Below are 22,360 nucleotides of genomic sequence, written 5' to 3'. Positions count from 1 at the left end.
CATAACTACTACACTAATTCAGGATCCATATAGAGAAGATCAAATTTAGAAGCACAAAATAAATTTTAGCCACATGTGGTGTTTAGATAAAAGGCTGATTTGTCTTGAACCCATTGCATACGTGTAGAGTATAACATACCAAACTCTCACTTCACAACTTAATGTACCAACAATTCTATACCTCTGCACTCCCTAAATTTTTACATTTTATATATAGGTGGTGGCTGCAGGGAGTTCGTAAGAAAGTTCTGTGACTGCCTCACAGCTACCTCTCGTCCCTACAGTAAGCAACAATAATACTATACGGGCCAGGTAAACAGTAAAAGCCAGTATCGGAAATACTGCTAACAAGAACACAACTGTAAGAAAGTACAAAACTCTGCACTCTTCATCACCCACCAATGGATCAATTAAATGGTACAAAAACTGTTTCCATTTAATTCTATTTATAAGTATTAAAGGACCAGTAACATCAAAAAATTAAAATGATTTAAAGTAATAAAAAAATAATGCAGTGTTGCCCTGTACTAATAAAACTGCTGTGTTTGCTTCAGAAACACTACTATTGTTTATATAAATAAGCTGCTGTGTAGCCATGGGGGCAACTATTCAAAGGAGAAAAGGCTCAAGTTACACAGTAGATAACAGATAAGCTCTGTAGAACATAATGTTATCTGTTATCCACTAATTAGCCTGTGCCATGTAGCCTTTTTTCAATTTCCGCCATTGCTACTCAGCAGCTAGTTTTTATTAAAGGGATACTGTCATGGGAAAAAAAAAATTTTTCAAAATGAATCAGTTAATAGTGCTGCTCCAGCAGAATTCTGCACTGAAATCCATTTCTCAAAAGAGCAAACAGAATTTTTTATATTCAATTTTGAAATCTTACATGGGGCTAGACATTTTGTCAATTTCCCAGCTGCCCCATGTCATGCGACTTTTTTTTTCCCCATGACAGTATCCCTTTAACTATAGTAGTGTTTCTGAAGCAAACAGGTCAGTTTTACCAGTGCAGGGCAACACTACATTATATTCTCATTACTTTAAAACACTTTAATTTTTTGGTGATACTGTTCCTTTAAGTGATCACCTCTGTGACTTTATGCTTTATAGTCTAACGTGTACCCTTGTGGCACTAAATAAATACATACAAGATAACGTATCTGCTGTGTTCCCTTTTAGCTTATGCATGTGTGTGAAATTCACCTGGTGCAAACGTACCTTTTATCAAAATACCCACAAAGTTTTATTAAAAAAAAAAAAAAAAAATGAAGTACCTGTAACTACTTAGCATTACAGTACGTTAAAAGAAAGAGGAATTGGTGTGCATGAAATAAAAAATAATTTCATGCAAAGAGGGGATAAAAAACAGAAAGGCAGCCAAAAAAACCTAAAAAATGAAAAAAGTACCTGTACATTCTCCAATTCTTCCCAGAAGGTGAAGCAGCTACAGTAGTGACGCTCTGAGTTGATGTCAGTTAGAACAGCAATAAAAAATGTGGGTGGTTTCTTCTCTGTACTTAACTGCCATCCACTGGGTTGACAGAACTTCAAAAGAAAAGTTAAACAATAAAATAACGTACAAATAAGAAAGTGAATGAATAGAACAGAGGGGAAATTTAATATGTGTTGTACAGCCAGAAGTAGTAAAAGAAAGAAAATGTTGCCCTGCAGATGAAAGTGAGGGGATATTTGGCTATGGAGCAATTTGCTCTGCTGAACAAGTGGGTATATAGTATGAATTTAATGGTTCTTGCTACCTGTAAAACTACTTGTAAACTACACATTTTATACATAAGGGCCAGATAGATACCTAGTGTGCATCACTTGCTTTACGCTTTTATAGTTAATAGAAATAATTAGGAAGTATGGATCCCTATCACTGCACAGACATGCAGGGCACAACAAAAATACAGAAGTAAAGCGAATGACAAAAAAACATCTGGACTACTACAAGAGACATGGGCAACGTTCACAATTTTATATATTGTATATGTAGCCCGACAATTGCTTAGATTTTGTATGCATGAATGAGCAATAAAATATGGCTTATTTATAAACACTGGGCAAATTTGCACCTGGGTAGTAACCCAAAGCAACCAAAGATTAGACTTTTTTCAGCTAGCTGCAGGTAGAACGATAAAAGCGAATATCTGACTGGTTGCCCCAAGGTTGCCTTGTTTGGTATTGTTGCATTACAAAAATAAAGATTTAAGTAGACATTTCCAGTAAGTCCACACAGCAGGACAGTATAAAGGGTTAATTTCCAGTTTTTAGTATATGGTGCAATGATATTAAAACACAGATGAGAAATTATCAGGACAACATAAGATGCCATTTATCATAAAGGTAAGAGGCAACGGTATAACCATGTTCTGGAGGGTTACTTACACAACTCTACATTAATCCCAAAACAACATGTAAAATAAAAACTGACAATCATTTAAGATAAGCTTTTTCAATACTCACCAATTCAATACCTTGTGGGAAAGGATTATCCTCCCAATCTTTCTCTGGGAATCTCTGCAAGATTCGGCCCTGTCCTATCCCACTTCCTATGAAGAAGGGAGATATTTAGAAAACCAAATGATCCACTGAATATGTCATTAAGAAGTTCAGCTTGTTGCATTATTATTACTGGTAGCTCAACAAATCATTGTTTAGCTGGGTAAGCGAAGAGCAGTTCCATCTCTAAACCAAAGACATAAGAAATGACTGGCTTGGGGGGAACAGTTGTGTTTTTTTCTCACCCCAATGGCTACGGCACACGGAAAATGTAATCCAATTTCAACTGTGGGAATTTGTAACTCTGGTATCAAATTCACAATCACCTGGCAAACACTTGAAGGCTACAGCCACAGAGGTGAAGAGGTGTAGGGGTTTTCTACCCACCCACAGAGCTACTAATCCCCCATGGAACCAAACACAAAGAAAACAAAACAAAATCTCCCAGTGAACCATATGGACAGTGATTACGGTATATTTAGAGCAATTAATGTGAACTAACATATTTATCTTAATTAGGCCATTTTTAAAGAGTTTTTTTCTTAAAGGGGTTGTTCGCCTTAAGATAACTTTTAGTATGATGTAGAGAGTGATATTTTTAGACAATTTTTAATTGGTTTTGATTTTTTATTATTTAAGGTTTTTGAGTTATTTAGCTTTTTATTCAGAAGCTCTTCAATTTGCAGTTTAAGCAATCTGGTTGCTAGGGTTCAAATTAACTTAGCAACCATGCACTGGTTTGAATATGAGACTGGAATATGAATAGAAAAGGCCTAAATAGAAAGATGAATAATAAAAAGTAGCAATAACAATACATTTGTAGTCTTACAGAGCGTTTGTTTTTTAGATGGGGTCAGCGACGCCCATTTGAAAGCTGCAAAAATTCAGAAGAAAAATGTAAATAACTGCAAAACTATAAAAAATAAATAATGCAAACCAATTGAAATGTTGCTTAGAACATTATAACATAATGAAAGTTACCTTAAAGATGAACCACCCCTTTAAGGCTTGTGAAACTGATAGATTCGGGGAGATTTAGTCGGCTGGCGACTAGCCACCTTTTCTTCTGGGCATCAATCTCCACCGAACTGCCTTTGCGTGTCTTCCCGTCCACTATAATGAAAAGTCGCCTGTGCTAAAGCACACGCGGCACTTCGTTTTCCGAAGTCGCCCGAGGAGATTGTCGCCCAGAAGAAGAGGCGATTAGTCGCCAGGCGACTAAATTTCCCCGAATCTGCCCGTGTGTCACAAGCCTAAAGGGAATAAATAGTCTGTAAAAGTTCAGTATTTACAATCCTTGAAAGGAAAATTTCAGTGTAAAAAAATAAAAACTGGGTAAATAGATAGGCTGTGCAAAATAAAAATTTTCTAATAGTTAGTTAGCCAAAAATGTAATGTATAAAGACTGGAGTGACTGGATGTCTGACACAATAGCCAGAACACTACTTCCTGCTTTTCAGCTCTATAACTCTGAGCTACTCAGTGACTTGGGGGGCCACATGGTACATTTCTGTTCAGTTTGCAATAGATCCTTAGCATGCAGCTGAGATTCAAAAGCAACAGTTATGACACATTTCCCCCCCCCCCCCCCAAGTCACTGATTGGTTACTGCTTGGTAACCAAGTGGCAACCAAGAAAGCTGCAAAGCGGAGAGTAGTGTTCTGGCTATTAGTTAGACATTCAATCACTCCAGTCTTTATTATAAACATTTTTTATTTTGCACAGCCTATTTACCCAGTTTTTATTTTTACACTGAACTGTTCCTTTAAAAAATTAAGCACAGAAAGGAGGCTTGCCTATATATATTTTTTACATATTGGGCCAAATTATGGCATGTCTTGGGCCTACTAGTTCACAATAACAAAGCAATTTGCTGAAGCCTAAACAAATATATATGTGACAGGGCCACATCAATGCACCATTGAGGTCCTTGTTCAATGCAACTTCTTACCTACCAAATAGATATCTACCCATTTTTTAATGTAGATATTATTTGGACAGGTTATTGGAAGTGCCCTATACAGTACAATTCATCACCCTGTTTAGCAGGGGCCAGTACAGCAGAAGTTATTGTCCCATGCATGGCCACATTTAGTTGGACACTCCAGATCTTAAGTAAAGTCTTTTCATTTTTCTGAAATCGTGTTGTAAGCTTAAAGAGCAAGTCAACCACACAATAAAATTCTAATTAACTTGCCAATACAAATTTATTTAATTCAAGCATTTTACTAAAGTTATTTGGAAAAACATTTGCTTTTGAAAGCAGCATTTGCTTAACTTGTGGTTGTTACTTTAACCAATGTTGCAAATGTCTTTTTTCCCCAGCAAAGACAGTTCTGTAAAAGGAACAGTAGCACCAAAAATTTTTAAATGTTTAAAACAAATTAAAATATAATGTAGTGTAGCCCTGCACTGATAAAACTGGTGTGTTTGTTTTATGAAGAATACTATAGTTTATATAAAGAAGTTGCTGTGTAGCAATGGGGGCAACCACTGAAGCTGGAAAAAAGGTAAAAAGTACATAATAGATAAGTTGTGTAGTATACATGGGATTCAGAATGTATCTATTATCTACTGTGTATCCTGTGCTACACAGCAACTTGTTATATAAACTATATGAAGCAAATACACCAGTTGTACCAGTGCATGGCAGCAGTTATATTGTCTTTCCATTAAAGGCGAAGCAAATGCCCCTAACTTGTTACTTACCCTTCTGCGCAGGTCCAGTCCAGCGAGTTCACAGACGACATTTTCTTCCACGCGATCTTCCTGCTTTGAACGGCGTTTTGGCGCATGCGCAGTAGGAGCATTTCGCCGGTACAATCTACTGTGCATGCGCCAAAAGTCACAAAGTACTTTTGGCGCATGCGCAGTAGATCGTACCGGCGAAATGCTCCTACCGCGCATGCGCCGGTCAAAGCAGGAAGAAGATCGCATGGAAGAAGATGTCGTCTGTGAACTCCCTGGACTGGACCTGAGCAGAAGGGTAAGTAACAAGTTAGGGGCATTTGCCCAGCGGGACGGGTAGGCCAGGGGGAGGAGGGAGGGAAACACACGGGAGGGGGGGGAGGGTTTTTTGCGCCAACTAGGTTTCCTTCCCCTTTAAATCACTTTGGTGTTACTGTTCCTTTAATCAGCTGCATTGTCTTACATTGTTTCAAAATTCTGGACCACCAGGGTATAGAAAAAGGGACACTGCTTTCAATAGCAATGTATATACAAATAACTTGAAAAAAAAAACAATGATCCTTTAAAATAAAAAAAACCTCAAAAAATACAACTACAGAAAAACTATTTTTTAGACAATATTCCAGGTTGCCTTCAAGAGGGTAGAATGTGCAGGTTACATGTGTCACCTTCTTTAAATGTTAAGTATGGTTCAAATAAGCCCTGTAAATCCAAAAACAGGGTATAATCAAAACACAGGAAGTGCACTGTAAGTGCATTTATAAAATGTCAATATTTTTCTGTTGTCCAGAATGCTCGGGATGTGGGGGTTTTCCCAGATAATGGATATTTCCATAAATTGGATCTTCATACCTTGAGTACTACTAGAAAATTATTGAAATATTAAATAAACCCCATAGGCTGTTTTTCTTGCAGTCAGGATTAATTATATCTTAGTTTGGATCAAACACATGGTACGATCTTAAAAAATGGAGACTATGGGAGATGAAGTTAAAGAGCAGAGATGCAGATATTAGCACTGGCCTAGCCGCACGCCAGTAATGAATCCACTAACGAAAAAGAAGCCATTACCTTTGTATGCAGCAAACGGGGTGATCCCAAGTTTTATTTCATGGTGCTCGACACAATTCAAAGATCAAACGTGTCGGGCCGTATGGCCCTTCCTCAGTCTTTAAAGCTTTATTTATTTTATTTTTTTGAGTCATTTTTTTGTGATTATGCAAGGTCCCTAAATATGCAACAAAACATAATTTCAGTGAATATAATTTCAATGTTTGGTTGTGCGCCTCTAAATATGAGAAACACTTTTCAGTACTTTTCTACTGTGCATGCAGCCTACAAAGAAATACAGCAGACAGCTCTTCCTGTGTGGTGCCGCTCCATCACCATGTGAGACGGTGATCCACTCCATAAAAGGGCAACATTTATGTCAAAGCTACTTCCGGTTCCCCTACCTGCAGCACGTATGTACAAATATGCACAAACCTTTGCCGCTTACCTTGGGTCAAGAAAAGGCAGCTTTGTTACCCAAATATTGGTTAGAATTTAACTTAATTACTAGTTTGTTGTTTTTTGTAGAGTATTAATGGGGATTGTGGCACTAACACAGGAAAGAGAAATTTTGGGTCTAGTCCCTTGGATATGCTGTTATATTGCAAATTACATGGATAAACAATATAACATTTTCCAGAACTAGTTTTGGCTTACTATTTCATGCAGTGCCAGAGACATTGCAAGCAAAAAATAGATGTAATAAAATTAGACCAAAAGCAAATGTTTCAACATTTGTAAATAATCGTCAGATCTGCAGAAACTATGACTCACAAAACAGGTAAAAGAAGAGCTGACCATTTTAGATTTTGTATGCAGCAAGTCTCCAACATGCTTGTACACCACTTTCCTTATAAATGTATATAGTCTTTATTTTTTACATTACAGCTGAGTCTTTAATAGTCCTATGTGAGTTTGTAACATGGTTAAAGGAGAAGTAAAGCTATGAAAGAAAGAAAGAAAGAAAGAAAGAAAGAAAGAAAGAAAGAAAGAAAGAAAGAAAGAAAGAAAGAAAGAAAGAAAGAAAGAAAGAAAGAAAGAAAGAAAGAAAGAAAGAAAGAAAGAAAGTTAATTGCTGGGATTTTGTTTGGGTAACCCAAATAGTTTTCATATCTGGAACGCCCAAACTGAGGGGTAGCACACATTGTTTGGGGGGGGTGTATGAGTGGCATATTTTTAACCCACGGTCTTCATACTTAACTCAATACTTAATCAATGAGCTAACAGGAAATATAGATTTGGCAGCAATGTCCAGGCCCACCACCAGAGTACAGGGTGAACTTCAGTAAAGGGTCCACTTCACTAAGCTCTTCTGCCTGCTCTCCCCACCCGCAACCTTAGACTGCTGGCTTCCAGCTTCCTGTTTTGTAGACTCACACCTGCCCCGCCACTTTTATGATATCATCGGCAGGGAAGGGAGACACGTCTATAAATGGAATAGGGAAGTCGGGTGCGGGTCGAGAAAACTTGACTAGAACATCACTAGTCACAGACTCGACAGTTTTAAAGTGATACATTTAGTTGATACATTTATCTTTAGCCCTGCTGAGCATTCCCTGAGTTTTATTCAGCTGTTAGAACTGATACAATTGTTGCAAATATTCCACAGATATTGCAGTAAAAATGTATCAACTCATTGTAACAACTAAATATAGCAGTGTGTACAGTTCAGAATACTCCTGGACCACTGAGCTGTCAGACTGAAACACCAGAGACACAAATATAAAACTTTAAACTAAAATTTTAGGAAACCGGTAAAAAATTAAAGATGGTCTTTGTTTATGGTGAATCAATTTGAAAACAACGGAACAACCCCTTTAATTAAACAGGAAGTTCACCTACACATTAAGATTAAGTTCCAAGCCACCAAAAATGTAAATATGTATAATTATGATCATTGTCAACCCATGCCATTAAAGTAATTCTGAATAATATGCATGCACAGCCTCTATAAATTGTTAGTTAAAGGATAGTGTATATTGTATGCCCCAAGCACTACTTGAGCAGGGGTTCGCCACAGTACTTAAATGAATTTTTTTTTTACAAAGCACAAAAGTAGTGGTGCTATTGAATATTAATATATTAAATATATATTTTTATTAGAAAGCAATGGGTTATATAAATATTTAAAATCAGTAACACCAACTTGTAGACTATTTAAAAGAATATATCTTAGTCAGCCTGCAAATAAATTATTTCTTGGCACAAGCCCTTGTTTTTTTAAATCTCTTATTTTCACATTTTAATGAACATGTAAAGTCATCAGTTGTATATTCCACAAGCCCTTATTTTATATGAGCAAGGTTGCCATCCAACAGGGTACAGAGGCCCATAAATTACACAGACTGCTTATTAACACTTAAAGGGCCTCTACAAATACAATATTCCTCCCCCCCCAGCGGTGCAGGCTAATAGAACGCTAATTAATCAATGCTATTTTTGCCATACTATGCACTTAGAGAGTGCTATGCATGTGGCCTGGTATTGGTTGACTCTTTACTTTTTCTTATGTCACCTGGGAGGCTCTTACTGCCTGGTAACCAATCGGTGGAAACCAAGAGAGCTGGAAAGCAGGAAGTAGTGTTCTGGCTATTATGTTATACATTAAATTTTTGGCTAACTATATTGAAAAATTTTTTATTTTGCACAGACTAGCAATTTACCCAGTTTTTACTTGTATCCTGAAGAATTCCTTTAAGAACATTGGCGTGAACAAACATGGATGTCTGCATTGGGGACTTTCACCTATCGCAAGTGGCATAACACTGCTTGGGGCATTTTCTGGCCAAAATAATATTGTTTCCCAAACCAGAATATGGGATCTATTAGCATACCTGGAAGTGGGCCACATCTGATATTTGCCTAAAAGGAAAGGTATATCTACAGCATAGATTTAGCCAAATGCTCCTTACTGCTTGGTTCTGTTTGTTTCTCAGTATACTTCACCTTACAAATACATCTTTGAAGAAATGCTGTCTGTTACACTGACATTGTATCCACTGTCTCTTTCATTCAATGTTATTTCCCAAAAGTCGACCTATCAGTGTGCATGCATAGTTATTTTTCATTCTTGATCCATTTTATTGCCACAAAAAAAACCAACTTGCCTGAAAGGAAAAGGAAAGGTATATCTACAGCATAGATTTAGCCAAATGCTCCTTACTGCTTGGTTCTGTTTGTTTCTCAGTATACTTCACCTTACAAATACATCTTTGAAGAAATGCTGTCTGTTACACTGACATTGTGTCCACTGTCTCTTTCATTCAATGTTATTTCCCAAAAGTCGACCTATCAGTGTGCATGCATAGTTATTTTTCATTTTTGATCCATTTTATTGCCACAAAAAAAACCAACTTGCGAGCCAATGACGCACCGACATGGTCATGTGACAAATGATCGTTGCAAAAAAAGAAAGCTCTGGTCTACTTGCAATAGCAAACATGCTTAAATCTTGTTTATTGACCTTTCCTTCTCCATTAACTTAAGGGATTCTATCATGGGAAAACATGGGGGTTTTTTTTGTTTTTTTTTTTTAAATGAGTCAGTTAATGGTGCTGCTCCAGCAGAATTCTGCAGCTAGATCTATTTTGAAAAGAGCAGATTTTTTTTAATACTTCATTTTGAAATATGACATGGGGATAGACATGCTGTTAGTTTCCCAGGTACCCTCAGTCATGTGCTCTGATAAACTTCAGTCACTCTTTACTGCTGCACTGCAAGTTGTAGTGATATTTCCCTCATATATCATAAACATCATGAGAGAACGCCTTAAAAAGAGTGAACTAAATCCTAAGTAATATGGCTAAAAAAAATCCAAATTTTATATACTGAACCTATTGCTCCAGCCTAAAGTTTCAGTTTCAGGACTTCAAACTTGTCATAGAGGGTCACTATCTTGGAAAGGGTCTGCGACATTTACATCCTCAAGTGTGCTCTGAGCAGAAAGTTAGGTTGGCCTGTAACATAAGCTGATGCTACAAGGCTGATTATTAAATTCTGACTCTAGTTGCACTGGTTTCTGTGCAGTATCTGTATTAATTACTAATCAGCCTTATATTTTGACATCTTTATGATATATATTCAGTATATTGTATGTCTGCCCCTAAGCTCAGTAACTGACAGCAGCACAGAGCAGCTTAAAAAAATGACGACGTGGGTCAATGCCCTAAGAGCTCTTAAGCAAACACACAATTACAGCACGGCAGGGCAACAGTAATATTTAATTGCATGCAAAAATATTTTAATATGTCATAATGAATATAATGCTACTGCTACTGGTTGCTGCAATTGTGCAACGGCATGTGCATGTTTGCGATTTTCTTGCATCGATTATTTTATAAAATGATACAAACATTTATTTCTCAATTATGTTTTTCACATAATGTTCTTCAGAATATAAAAGCAAAACCTTGAATGTGGCTAGTGATTTGTTTATTGAGGTTCACACAACAAAAACAATGAATTTCAGCAGAAGTGGGTGTGAAGGAGGTTGGCATGATTGCTTCCTGCACAGAATTTCAGCTGTACATATCAAAATGAGTGAGTTATATGTGTGGGCGAGATGACTGGCATAGCCAATAACTGCTTTGCTTTATACTAAATGTCATGCCGTCCGTAGCGAGTGTGTATCAAAGGAAAGCTGTGCTTCTTCTGCATGCTGTAGTATAAGGATGAGAGTACTGGTTGTGGAATAGTATATACATGTACAGTAATTAAGACAGCTATCTGAAACTGGATTTGCTAATTGCATTTAATTAAACCTGTAGTACTACAAAAATTTATAAAGAAAAATCCTGAGCTAAAGAACAAATAGATATGTGTAATATAATAAGAAACGGTGCCAAAATTGAGCAATTCACTCACCACCCTTTAAACTATATAGACGGCCATTTCACAATTATATGGGCTGGCATCCCACAACCATATGCAATTAAAAATAAATTTTTTTTATTAAGTTTTGAATGGTGAATTGAATTTTCAAAATATTTTTTGGTCGGAAAAAAATCTAATTTAAATCCAATTCAAATGTGAGATTGATTACAACTCGACCCTGGAAACTTCTAATTTGAATATTTGCCACCTAAGACCTGCCGAGTTCATGTACTTGTCAATGGCAGAGGTCCCTTGAACTATTTGAAGATGTTAATTGCCTTCCTGAAATTCAAGTTTTTGTTCGGAAGGAAACTCATTTTGAATTTGATTCAAATTTTACTTCAAGTCTTGATCACAGTGAAGACTCGATAGTCTTGATAATGAACATGACTGAAGGTCAAAGGCAAGCTTATAACTATTTTATTCACTCCTAAATTATCCAGGTAGCAAATCTAGACCTTACCTTTTTTACAGGTGTCATTAAGGATTTACCTATAAAATTGCAACATAGATGCAAACATTTGTGAAAAAATTGAACAGCAATCTTCACAAAACTTCTCAGTTAAAAGGTTATAGAGCCTTTTACATATGTTTGGAGAAGGTTAGCATTTTGCTGAACAGGACACTGATTCTGGCCTTAAAAAAAGCATCACTACACTGAGGCTTCCACACAATAGCACATACGTAAACTATAATTATTAAAAGGACTTTTTGCATCGGAGTGATTAGTTTCTTTTAGTCTAACTTTTAGATTAGACTTCCATATCACAGAAGGTTCCGAGAAGCAGATCTACATTTCCCGACTACCTAAGAAAAACAAACTCACATTACGAATCTCACAGTCCTAAAAGTTCTACACACTGGCTAAAAAAGCAAGTTTTCTGAAAGCAAAACATCATAATGCCAGAAATTAACACACTTAAATAATGTAAATAAAGTACTACAAATGGATTTCCTAAGAAAGTGTTGCACTTTTCATGTCAACTCCGTGCCATAATGAGTTAGGCCCATAAATATTTGGACATAGTAAAGTTTAAGTTATTTTAGCATTTAAACACAAAATATTGGTGTTGAATTTATATAAATGAACCTGGCCTAAAAGTGCAGACTGACAATTTTAATGTAAAGGAAAGCCACACCATAAAAGTGATAGAATTCATAAAATAATTGATAATATAGCATTTCACAGTAAAGATGGAAAATACCCAAATACATATTGCATAAGCAACAAGGAGAGCTTTTACTAACCACATCTATCTTGATTGTTTCATTTTAGATCTATTGTGATAGCGTACAGAGCTAGAATTGTGAAAATTGTGCCTCTGTCAAAATATTTATGGACCTAAATCTATATCCCTCTCAAAATAATTGGGTACATTTTGTTCATTCCCATTTCAGCCAAATGAAAGCTTAGAAAAGTTTTTTCCGCAGTACAAAGAGCAAAATACACACGTATACATTTAAAAAAAAATGTCCCTATTAAAAAGATATTTCCATCCAATTTATACACATACTAATGTCCCCATAACGTTTAATGGAAAAAAAAACTGCTCCAGTAATGTTTATAGTCTATTTTGTGTGGTTAATGCCTTTAAATCATACAGAGGGAGAGAAGACATATACATAAGGTTTCCAAGAGCGGTTCCTGCTTTAAAATGTTAATTTCCTGCACAGATTTTTCAACACAGAGACTTGTCCTGGAAAAGTTCTAGAAACTGTAACAACCTGTTTCCCAGTTTAGAAAACACTAAGCGTGGAATGTAAACATTACTGCTCTTAGACACACCTGAAGATTTTTATTTCATTACAAATATAAGAATTTTGGGAAAAGTGGCAAAAAGTCATAATCTAATTGGGTCTTTTCCACTGTGGTCAGACTGAGATGTGCAGGCCCCACTGGGAGAGCAACTTTAAGGGCCCTTTGTGCAAACTGAAGGGCCCTCTTGCCAGCACCTAAGCTCGCAAGAAATCTCACTACAGCAAAAGTTACGGTCACACGCGCACTGGGGGAGGGCAGACAGGTTGTCTAGGGCACTTGTCAGCTTTGCCCAGCCTTGGTATATGTTGATATTAATTCATTTTATATTAAAACACACTTATATTGGGAACAGTGTAGTGCTTGAAAATGAATATATGGGACCGATGTTATTTTTTTAAAAATACATATGTAATTTTAAAAAAAAGACAATACCTCATACTTTATATTAAATATGCAAGGATAAACCACTGAAGACGATGAAACAATTTTATTGACTTTATCATTTTTTTTTAATAGCCATGGTGCTCCACATTACAGAAATAAAAACCCTTATCCAGAAAACCCCAGATCCCAAATGTTATTTTTAACAGATTTTATACAGCACATTCTAAATGTGTAACACCATAATCTACAACAAGAAAAGAAAACCAGCCCTGTCACTAACATGATGTGGCTTTCTCAGGCAGAGCTTGTTATTCTGGAACTTATTATCTCATCCTGGAAGAGATTTAACTACATGATTCAGTATCACACTCTCGAGTACAGCAGTGAGCATGTTCAAGGATAAAGAAATGGGAATCCTAGCGAAAGTCTTATAAACAAACACATACACTATTCAGAAAGGTGGAGATAAGGACTTTGTCCAATGCATCTGTCCATCTGAGGGCAGTGGTGGCCAAACTCCATGTGCCAGGGGTTTATATATTCTTTTACCATCTGAAACAATAGATTCCTTGCTAACAAATGACAAATATTATGCGACAAATGTTTATTTTTTTTTATTCTCTACTAGGTCATGAGTATCTTTAAACTCAGCTCATCTTTCAGTGCAAGACCTAACACCACTGTATTATACACAGCTTATTTGCAATTTAATTTAAAAATGTGCTATACTGCCCTATTTCAATTGAAATTGAATATACACCAGCATATTAACTGCAGTAATGACTTTGAAGCAAACACAATAATGCCCAGTGCATTCTATTTAAATGCATACAGAACACTCATTTGTCGTGGTGTCTGGTCCTCTAGGTTGCTGATGGAAACAGTACGTGTTATGGGGGACAAAACATCAAAAAAATAAATCTTAACAGAAGTCTAGGTGAATCTCTGGCGTTAAAAAATTTGAATCATGTAATTGCTGGAAAAAGACTTCTGCATTTTTCAACAGTTACGTGACTGAAATGTTTCGGCCTCAGATATTCATATTAACTTATATTCAAAAGGTATTTTCTAAAAAATTGTAGCCCATGCTCATAATTTAGTTGACAACAAGTTGATACATTGTACTGTGTACCATCACTGCCATGGCCAGCCTTGTACCATTTATTGATTTAACTCAAAAAGACAAAATTACATATTTGAATCTACTTATATAGCCTGGTGGTTGACTCCATATCGCAAACAGCGCTGTATATGCCACATAGAGAACTCTTAAGGCCCCCATACACGGGCCAATAAAAGCTGCCGACAGACCAAAGTCGGCAGCTTATTGGCCAGTGTGTGGGGCCATCCGATGGGTTTCCCCGATCGATATCTGGCTGAAAGTCGGCCAAATCTCGATCGGGCAGGTTAAAACACCCTGTCTGATCGCGGCTACATCTATGCGTATATGCGGCCCTGCGACCCGACCGCCTGTATCGGATCCATTTTGATCCGATCCATTATGATCCGATCATTGGGCCATAGGGCCCACGATCGAATCAGCACGATATTGCCCACTTCAATGTGGGCATATCAGGGAGAGATCCACGCCAAACGAGCGGATCTCTACGTCTAATGCCACCTTTAGACTTGCGGTCCAATCAATCATCCATCAATCAATCATCTTAGTAACACCTCTTTGGGTCAGGTCTCAAACTCTACAGCTATAACACAAGAAACCACCCCTACCATCACACACACATCAGCAGCTACTTGTGGCAACAAAATGCCAAAAAATAACCTGCCATAGACAATACTAAGAATTCCCTCTGCACACATACCCTCATATGTTATAAAAGGCACAAAGTTTGCCCAGGGGGAAGTAACTGCTTTTCCTTTTTGATTGTAAGCTCTATTGTGCAGTGCCCAGCCAGTCAGACATTCCAGTCCCTGCTCACTGCTCTCCCAGGTCATACAAGGGGGCTTGCAGATACAGCCACTCAGCAGTTAGATGGGCATTGACAATACCCTGTGTGAAGGCAGAGCTGTTATTGGCTAATAGCATCCTACTGTGCATCTGGGGATGGACTGCTAGTAAGGATCTATGGGAAAGATGTAAGGTGTAATTCCTAAATGTAACTGGGTTTTTTTTTTTAATTTACATCAGCTAACATATATGATGCATTGGGAGTAATTTATCAGAAATGCTAAATTTACCCTTTAGTTATAAAAAGATGATTGTTAGAGAATGTTTGTGTAAATATTTGTAAGCTTTCAGTGAGTAATAAAGTGTGACTTAAAGACTTAATTATAATAGAAATGAATTTATAACTACACTTAGATTAAATGATATTTAATTATAACTCATTTTCGGTCATGATTTTATGGTATAGTTTTTATTGCTTAATTACACTCTGTACATTGCACCACTTAAAAAAAAAAATTTCTTGAACCAATGAATGTATTTTATGTTGTAATATTGGTGTGTAGGCAGCCACCTCATGTCATTTTGCTTGGTCATTTGCTTTCAGAAAGAGCCAGCACCAGGGGTGTAACTATAGAGGAAGCAGACCCTGCGGCTGCAGGGGGGCCCAGAAGGTATAGGGGCCCCACGAGGCTCTAATTCATATACAAATTCAATAAAACTTGGTAAAACAAGTCAATCTCTAGACGTTTTTGTGGCCTATAAAATTATTTGCTGTGGGGCCCAGTGATATTTAGTTACACCACTGGCCAGCACTTAACAATGGAACTGCTTTCAGATAAGCTATCGTTTCTCAAACTCAATGTAACTGAAGGATTCGCAACTTGGGTAAGCCAGACTTGAATTTTTACTAATTAGGGTTGTTCTCATTCTACCATGCAGGGAGCAATGGCTACTTTCCCATTGTTCTGCTGATGGGCTAATGGGGGAGAAAGAGAGAGGGTGATATCACTCCAACTTACAGTGTGGCAAATCACTTCAGTCTTCCAAAATCGTGTCCTCTTGAGGCAGAAGAGGAGATTTATCACTGGCAATTAATCTCCTGATGTGCCATCAGTATAAGAGTGACTGAAGTTTATAAGAGTACAAGTCAAACGACTGGGAGGGACCTGGGAAACTTAAAACACGTCTAGCCTCATGCCAGATTTCAAAATTAAATATGAAAAAAAAGAATCTGTTTGCTCTCATGATTTCAATGCAGGATTCTGCTGGACGGGTACTATTAACAGATGCATTTTTTAAAAAAAAAACATGTTTTCCCCATGACAGGTTGTGAGAAGAGACAAGTGCACACATATCTGAGATATGAAGGAAGAATCATGTTACATTAACAAAGTCAGTGATGGGGCTGAGGAGGAAGTTAGAGGTGTACATGTGGTTAAGGGGATGATGAAATGTGCACTGCACAGAAATAGAACTGTGAGATATACTTCGCTCTTGAAATAATAGGGCATGAAAATGTACACACAGAAGGGATACTTGGAATAGTGTGACACAGTGTGCCACATGGAATGAGAGGAACAGGTCATGACGAAGCTGAACAGATACTGAGAGATACAAAGCAATGGGAGCACTGTATAAAGTAAGAGGACAGGGTTCTTTTAAGGGTGCAGAAAAGACAAGCTGTAAAAAAAGCATACATAAAATATATCATAAACAAATGGGTTACAGCTGCCTGACAGAAATAGTCCAGAGCACCGAATAGCTTTAATATGTAAATAGAATTGTTTTAAAAAATGATAGTTATGCACTACTAAAAACAAAAACCGAACAGTAGGGTATAAGCAGTGCTGTCATTTAAAAGTCCATTATATACAGATCGCTCAAAAACTGAATTTGCTGTAGTATACACATAGAATTGGATGGTGGGAGCTAACGTAGTCACAGTTTGACAGAGAGATATACAAATGTAGCACTGATTAAACAAGACATACTGGGCATAGTTGCACTGGAATATGGAGACAGGGCTTTGGGAAGAAATAAGCATTGTAAAATATACACAGTCCAGGCATGTAGGATGTATGGAACTTAAAGTACAAATGATTCTTACATAAATCACTTAAGACAGGAATTGTAACATTTATATCTAACAGAGGTACAGGTAAAGATAACTAAAAAGAAACCATTTCTACAGAAAAGAAAAATAATATGCTTTATTATTTCCTTCCATAAAATGAGCAAGTCACATAATTTACCGGATGAAGCTTCAGAACAGGGTTCATATTGTAACATAGGCTAGTGCGGAAGAGAAAAACAGAGTAAGCCACAGAAACCAGAAAGCAAAGATAAAAGCAGCCTAGTGCTCTGCAACAATGCAGGTTTCTATATGAAAACCAAGATTGCTCTATGATCTTGGGTGTGTCTAAATCTAATATGTGTACTGAGATTTTGTAAATGTGGCACAGAACATTACAACACAATCCCAGAAAAAGAGGCGCAAATACATATATACACTACAGAGGCATATTTTTTAAAAAAAAAAAAACATGGCACAGTATAAACAATAGTGAGAGTAAGATGCATTCTCAAAAAACAGAGTGAATGCCAATTCAGGAATTTCAAGATGCTGTATTGCAACTACACCAAAAACAGCTTGAGAACCATAGCTAGAAGAATCATTACTGTTATTAAGGGATGAGGCAAATCCAGGATTCAGTTCAAGGATTTGGCCAAATTCCTGCAATTTGCGAATATATCTTGATTGCTTTACCAAACCATATCTGAACTCCTAGGGGTCCATTTATTAAAGGTTGAGTTTCTGTGGTTGAGTTTTTTTACAGGAAAAAAAAAATTAAATTTTTAGAGATTTATAAAGCTCCGAAGTAGCTAAAATCCAAATCAAATCCCTAACCACTTGGAGGTTTTTTGCCTTAAAGGAAACTATACCCCTCAAACAATGTAGGTCTCTATAAAAAGATATTGCCTAAAACAGCTCATTTGTAAAACCCTGCTTCATGTAAATAAACCATTTTCATAATAATATACTTTTTTAGTAGTATGTGCCATTTGGTAATCATTAATAGAATATTGTCATTTTAAAACATAAGGACAGCCCCCTGCGATCTTATGATTTACAGTGCATACAAACATACCAAACAAACTATACATGTTAGGTCACATGAGCCAATTAACAGACAGAGTCCTGTCTTTTACTTCTGTTTTCACTTGAAAACTTGACAAATTCGTGTTTGTCACGCGACTATTAGAAAAAGTTGCGCAACTCGAATTGTTGTACGATTTTGTTGCAAATTTGTGTCTCACCAATTTTTTTGAGAATATTTATTGGTAAAATGGGGGGGGGGTTCGCATATGGGAGCTTGGTCAAATTTCTTTTTTTTTACTAAAATTAGGAAAAAGTCGAGTTTTAGTAAATAACCCCCTTAATGTTATGTGACTATAAGGTAATGGCACACAGTATTTTTTTTCTCCAGTGGAAAAAAATGCTGGCACAGGATGGAACCAACTTACACCTTTGCTTTATGGTTCCTGGACAAAATCCACACAAGGGTTGTTTTGGCCTCTATCATCATCATCATCATCATGCACCACTGCCCATAACGCAACTAAAGTAAAATATTTTTTCCATTAATAGAGATTATTTTTCATTTTGCAAAAAAACTTAATATGCGATATTAGCTTTTGGATTCTCTGCATTATTAGACTAAACTTTTGTGAAAAGCTCCATATCAAGCTAAATACAAAAATGATGGATTTGGTGCAACCCTATTGTCCTTTATTTATATGGCATCAACATATTTCAAAGCTTTTTGCAGAGATTACAGGAGGCATTTACTTTCTGCATGTGCAACTGCAGTCATAAAAAGTTTGCTGCATGAAAAATTTGTCCAAAGCTGCTCCTGGCACTTCTGTATAGTTACATTCAGTGTTGCTACCTTTGTCCTGCATCCTGTTATGAATTTCTGCAAGTAATGCAGGGGGACCCTGGAGCTATTGCCACCTCCGAAGGTCAGTGACCTGAGAAGTAGCACCTACCGAATTAGGTGGACATCATTTTAAAGGGGGTCCGTTTCCCAAAAAAAATTATTTAAAATCCTATTTTATCACATTAGTCAAGCAAAATGAACTTTAATTACACTGTATACATTATTTGAATCTTGTTTCCTTCAGTCTGGGAACTCATAATTATAGCAAGCAGGCAGCAGCCATTTTGTGGACACTTATTAAGGCAAGCCTTCCATCATTTCAGAATCTTGTTTGTGCACCAGAATGGGGGACCCAATGTCCATCCCCATGCCCTGGCTACACAATTAAATTGTAAAGAGAATGGGGAATATGTGGAGAGCAGTGACATATAGTAAGTGCTGAATGGAAAGTGAAAGTAATTGTCTGCCCCGCCTCTATGCCCAAGGCATAGAGGAGTGGCAGGCAATATTTGATTGACAGCTGAGATTTTTAAATGAGCTTACAACAGCTATGAATGCTTTAATAAAAAACAGAAATTCTATTTCATGTATAATTTAAAAAGGACTACTATTATACAGATTTTTGTGTCTGGGTGAAAGGTCCACTTTAATGCCAAGCAATGAAAGTGGTGCCATCTGAACTTTCCAGCAGAACTATAAAATGATAAATTGGCCACATTTGATGCGTGATGCTGGAATTATGGGGAAAAATGGGATTTTTAAAGGCATATTTATCAAGGGGTGAAAAGTTCACCCTTTGATAAATATGCCTTTAAAAATCCCATAGAAATGAATGGAGAGTGGCGGTATTTCACTCTAGTGGACTGTGGTGATCTCTAACTTCACTCTTTGATAAATATACCCCAATGTGTTCTCCAAAACATAGCAAGCACTGAATACAGTTACTGGTGTCTGTTACATTATTATTACGTGAATAATAAGCATTGGCATTTGATATTTCAGAATGATTTACACAAAATTCTTGGATTGTTTTGTCAATTTTGCTAAAACAGACATTTAATAGCACATAACATATACATAATAAACAAGCTCCCAAATTAGTGTCCTTCAACACTTTAGCTCAACATATCTGATAAGAGAATCCAAACAAGGCAACAGTACAGGTATAGAATCCCTTATCCGGAAACCAGATATCCAGAAAGCTCCCAATTACAGAATGGCTGTTTCCCAGGCCAGGCCAAGAGACAACATGGATCGTTGGGCTCACCTTTGCCGAAGCTAGGGTGTGCCCCATCTTCCCCAGCCCCACTGGCCAAAAGGCACCGACAAGGGGCTTAGGGTCTTTAGACTCCCCTTCACCTCGCGGCTAGGGGGAGTCCCTTTACCCTGGGTTCCGCCGAAGCTTCCCCCAGGGCACCAATACCTGGCCTGAGGACTATCGACACCCAAAGCCCGTGAGAACTGAAACCGCACACAAAAAAGGACACACAAACACAAAAAAAGTGTAAGTGCTATGCCATATGTGCCAATTAAGGCTCCGGCTGGAGGCCGGTAGAAAATTTTTTTCTTGTCTAGCCAAAAGGCCGGAGCAAAGAAAAGTGTAAAAAGCAAAATGAAAAGCGTGAAGTGCAATGTGCGTGACCCCAGTGGTGAGTCAGGCACCCCCTGTAGGGTCCACTACAACTCCGGCTTCCATAGTGCTATGGCCTCTTGGTTTTTTCCCCTTTTCATCAGAAGGGACAGCCACCCCCAACTGACAAATTAGGTACTTCACTTGATCTTAGCCAAAAGGCCGAGAAGCGATGGGTTTATTTAATCTTTAAATGAATTTCTAGTAGACATGAAAAGATCCATTATCCGGAAAACCCTAGGTCCCGAGCATTCTGGATAACAGGTCTTATACCTGTACAATAAATTCATTTTAAGCAGAAACAATGATATACAGGACTGCAATAAAAGCAAGAAAATAAACAAGAGCAGCACTCTCTATTTCTATTGAACTCCCTAAACACGAATAGGCCATGAAAAAAGGGCCATTGAACAACCAACTCTTATTCACATTTTCCATTAGGCTATTGGTAGTTGTAGTAGTTTATCCACTGGAGAGCCACAGATTGAGTTGAGAAGCAGAGGCGTATTATTATTAACCAGTCACCCCACTAAAGACCTGGCCAGTGTAGAAGAGCTTGTCCCCACCCATTGCTTCCTCCATTTCCCACATAAACTGTCAGTATAGACTCACAACAAATAGAGAGTGTAAGTAATCACTCGTAGCTCCTTATTCAACAAATAGGGCCAGGTCATAGATTTCCAGCTACATCTTCCATAAACCTAAAGAACCCTCCAGATGAATAGGAACATACACAGTGTGACAAGATGAATGGTCTGAGAGTGCGCATCCCTGATTCTTTGCCTAAATAGCTCACCCTCCACAGTCCCGGGTCTTTAACCCCTCCCTAATCTCACAAAATATCAATTTCCTCAATACTGCTCAGGCCCGCCCATCTCACCTCTCTTCTTCAGGTCGTACCCCACCAACAGGAAGTAATCCGCTAGTCTCGTCATGTCACCCCCGTACCCCGGGCTGCTTCCTCAGCCTAAAACTCGTCCCGTGGCCGCCATGTTTCCTGCTAGCCGGGCCAGGGACTGCGCATGACCGAATCTGGGCAGGGTCGCGGGGTGGGGCTAACATTACTGGGCGGAGTCCTGCATAGGGTCAGGAGGAGGGCACGTTGGTTACTACCAAGGAAGGATGATTTACGCTGCGTAAACCTGTCGTGCCCTCACGTGGGCGTGACAGACTGGTAACTAGGACTTTGTCTTGTATTTCGTTTGATCGAAGGGCGGGGCTATTTAACACAGTAGTATATAAAATAATCGCAGTTTAGAGTTTAAATACTTATGATAAATTGCTGCATCCGAAAACCCCTTGCCTAGGTTAAAATGCATCTTTAACTCCGCATAGAGTCAGATTGGAGGGTTTATTGTATAATACTGTTGAAGGAATCCACTTGGAACCAGGAGAGTAATTTCGTCACTTTACTCTCAGTTGGTGGAGGTTACTTCTCCTGTCTCACATAAATATAAAAGATAGCATTAGAAACACATTTAGGTACCCCTATTTTTTTGGAGACTTGGACTAAAATATGGAATTCAATCAGAAAACTTCCCCCAATGTAGGAGTTAAGGAAACGTCGTACAGAGTGTTGTTTCGTTGGTATTTTACACCCATTCGCAAACATGCCATTATTCCAG

At 37.6% G+C, this 22,360-nt stretch overlaps 1 protein-coding gene across 6 annotated transcripts in view; it reads right to left on the bottom strand.

Moving 5' to 3' along the window:
• Nucleotides 1-21,810, bottom strand: part of sbf1.S (SET binding factor 1 S homeolog) — an 87,203-nt gene extending 65,393 nt beyond the window's left edge. For 2 of the 6 annotated variants that reach the window (XM_041588411.1, XM_041588408.1), the window contains exons 1-3: nt 21,616-21,809; nt 2,470-2,555; nt 1,411-1,548 (exon numbers count right to left, since the gene is read on the bottom strand). In XM_041588411.1, coding sequence (XP_041444345.1) covers nt 1,411-1,548; nt 2,470-2,555; nt 21,616-21,670 — 279 coding nt within the window. In that variant the 5' untranslated portion in view covers nt 21,671-21,809. Of the gene's footprint in view, nt 1-1,410; nt 1,549-2,469; nt 2,556-21,615 lie in introns of all 6 variants that reach the window. The other 4 variants (XM_041588407.1, XM_041588409.1, XM_041588410.1 and 1 more) reach the window with 4 other exon arrangements.
• Between the last annotated feature and the right edge of the window lie 550 nt (nt 21,811-22,360).

The sequence above is a fragment of the Xenopus laevis genome, chromosome 3S (assembly GCF_017654675.1).
Source record: "Xenopus laevis strain J_2021 chromosome 3S, Xenopus_laevis_v10.1, whole genome shotgun sequence".
Classification (NCBI taxonomy): domain Eukaryota; kingdom Metazoa; phylum Chordata; class Amphibia; order Anura; family Pipidae; genus Xenopus; species Xenopus laevis.
Note: the sequence above shows the minus strand (reverse complement) of the source record. Positions and strands in the feature narration are given on the sequence as shown.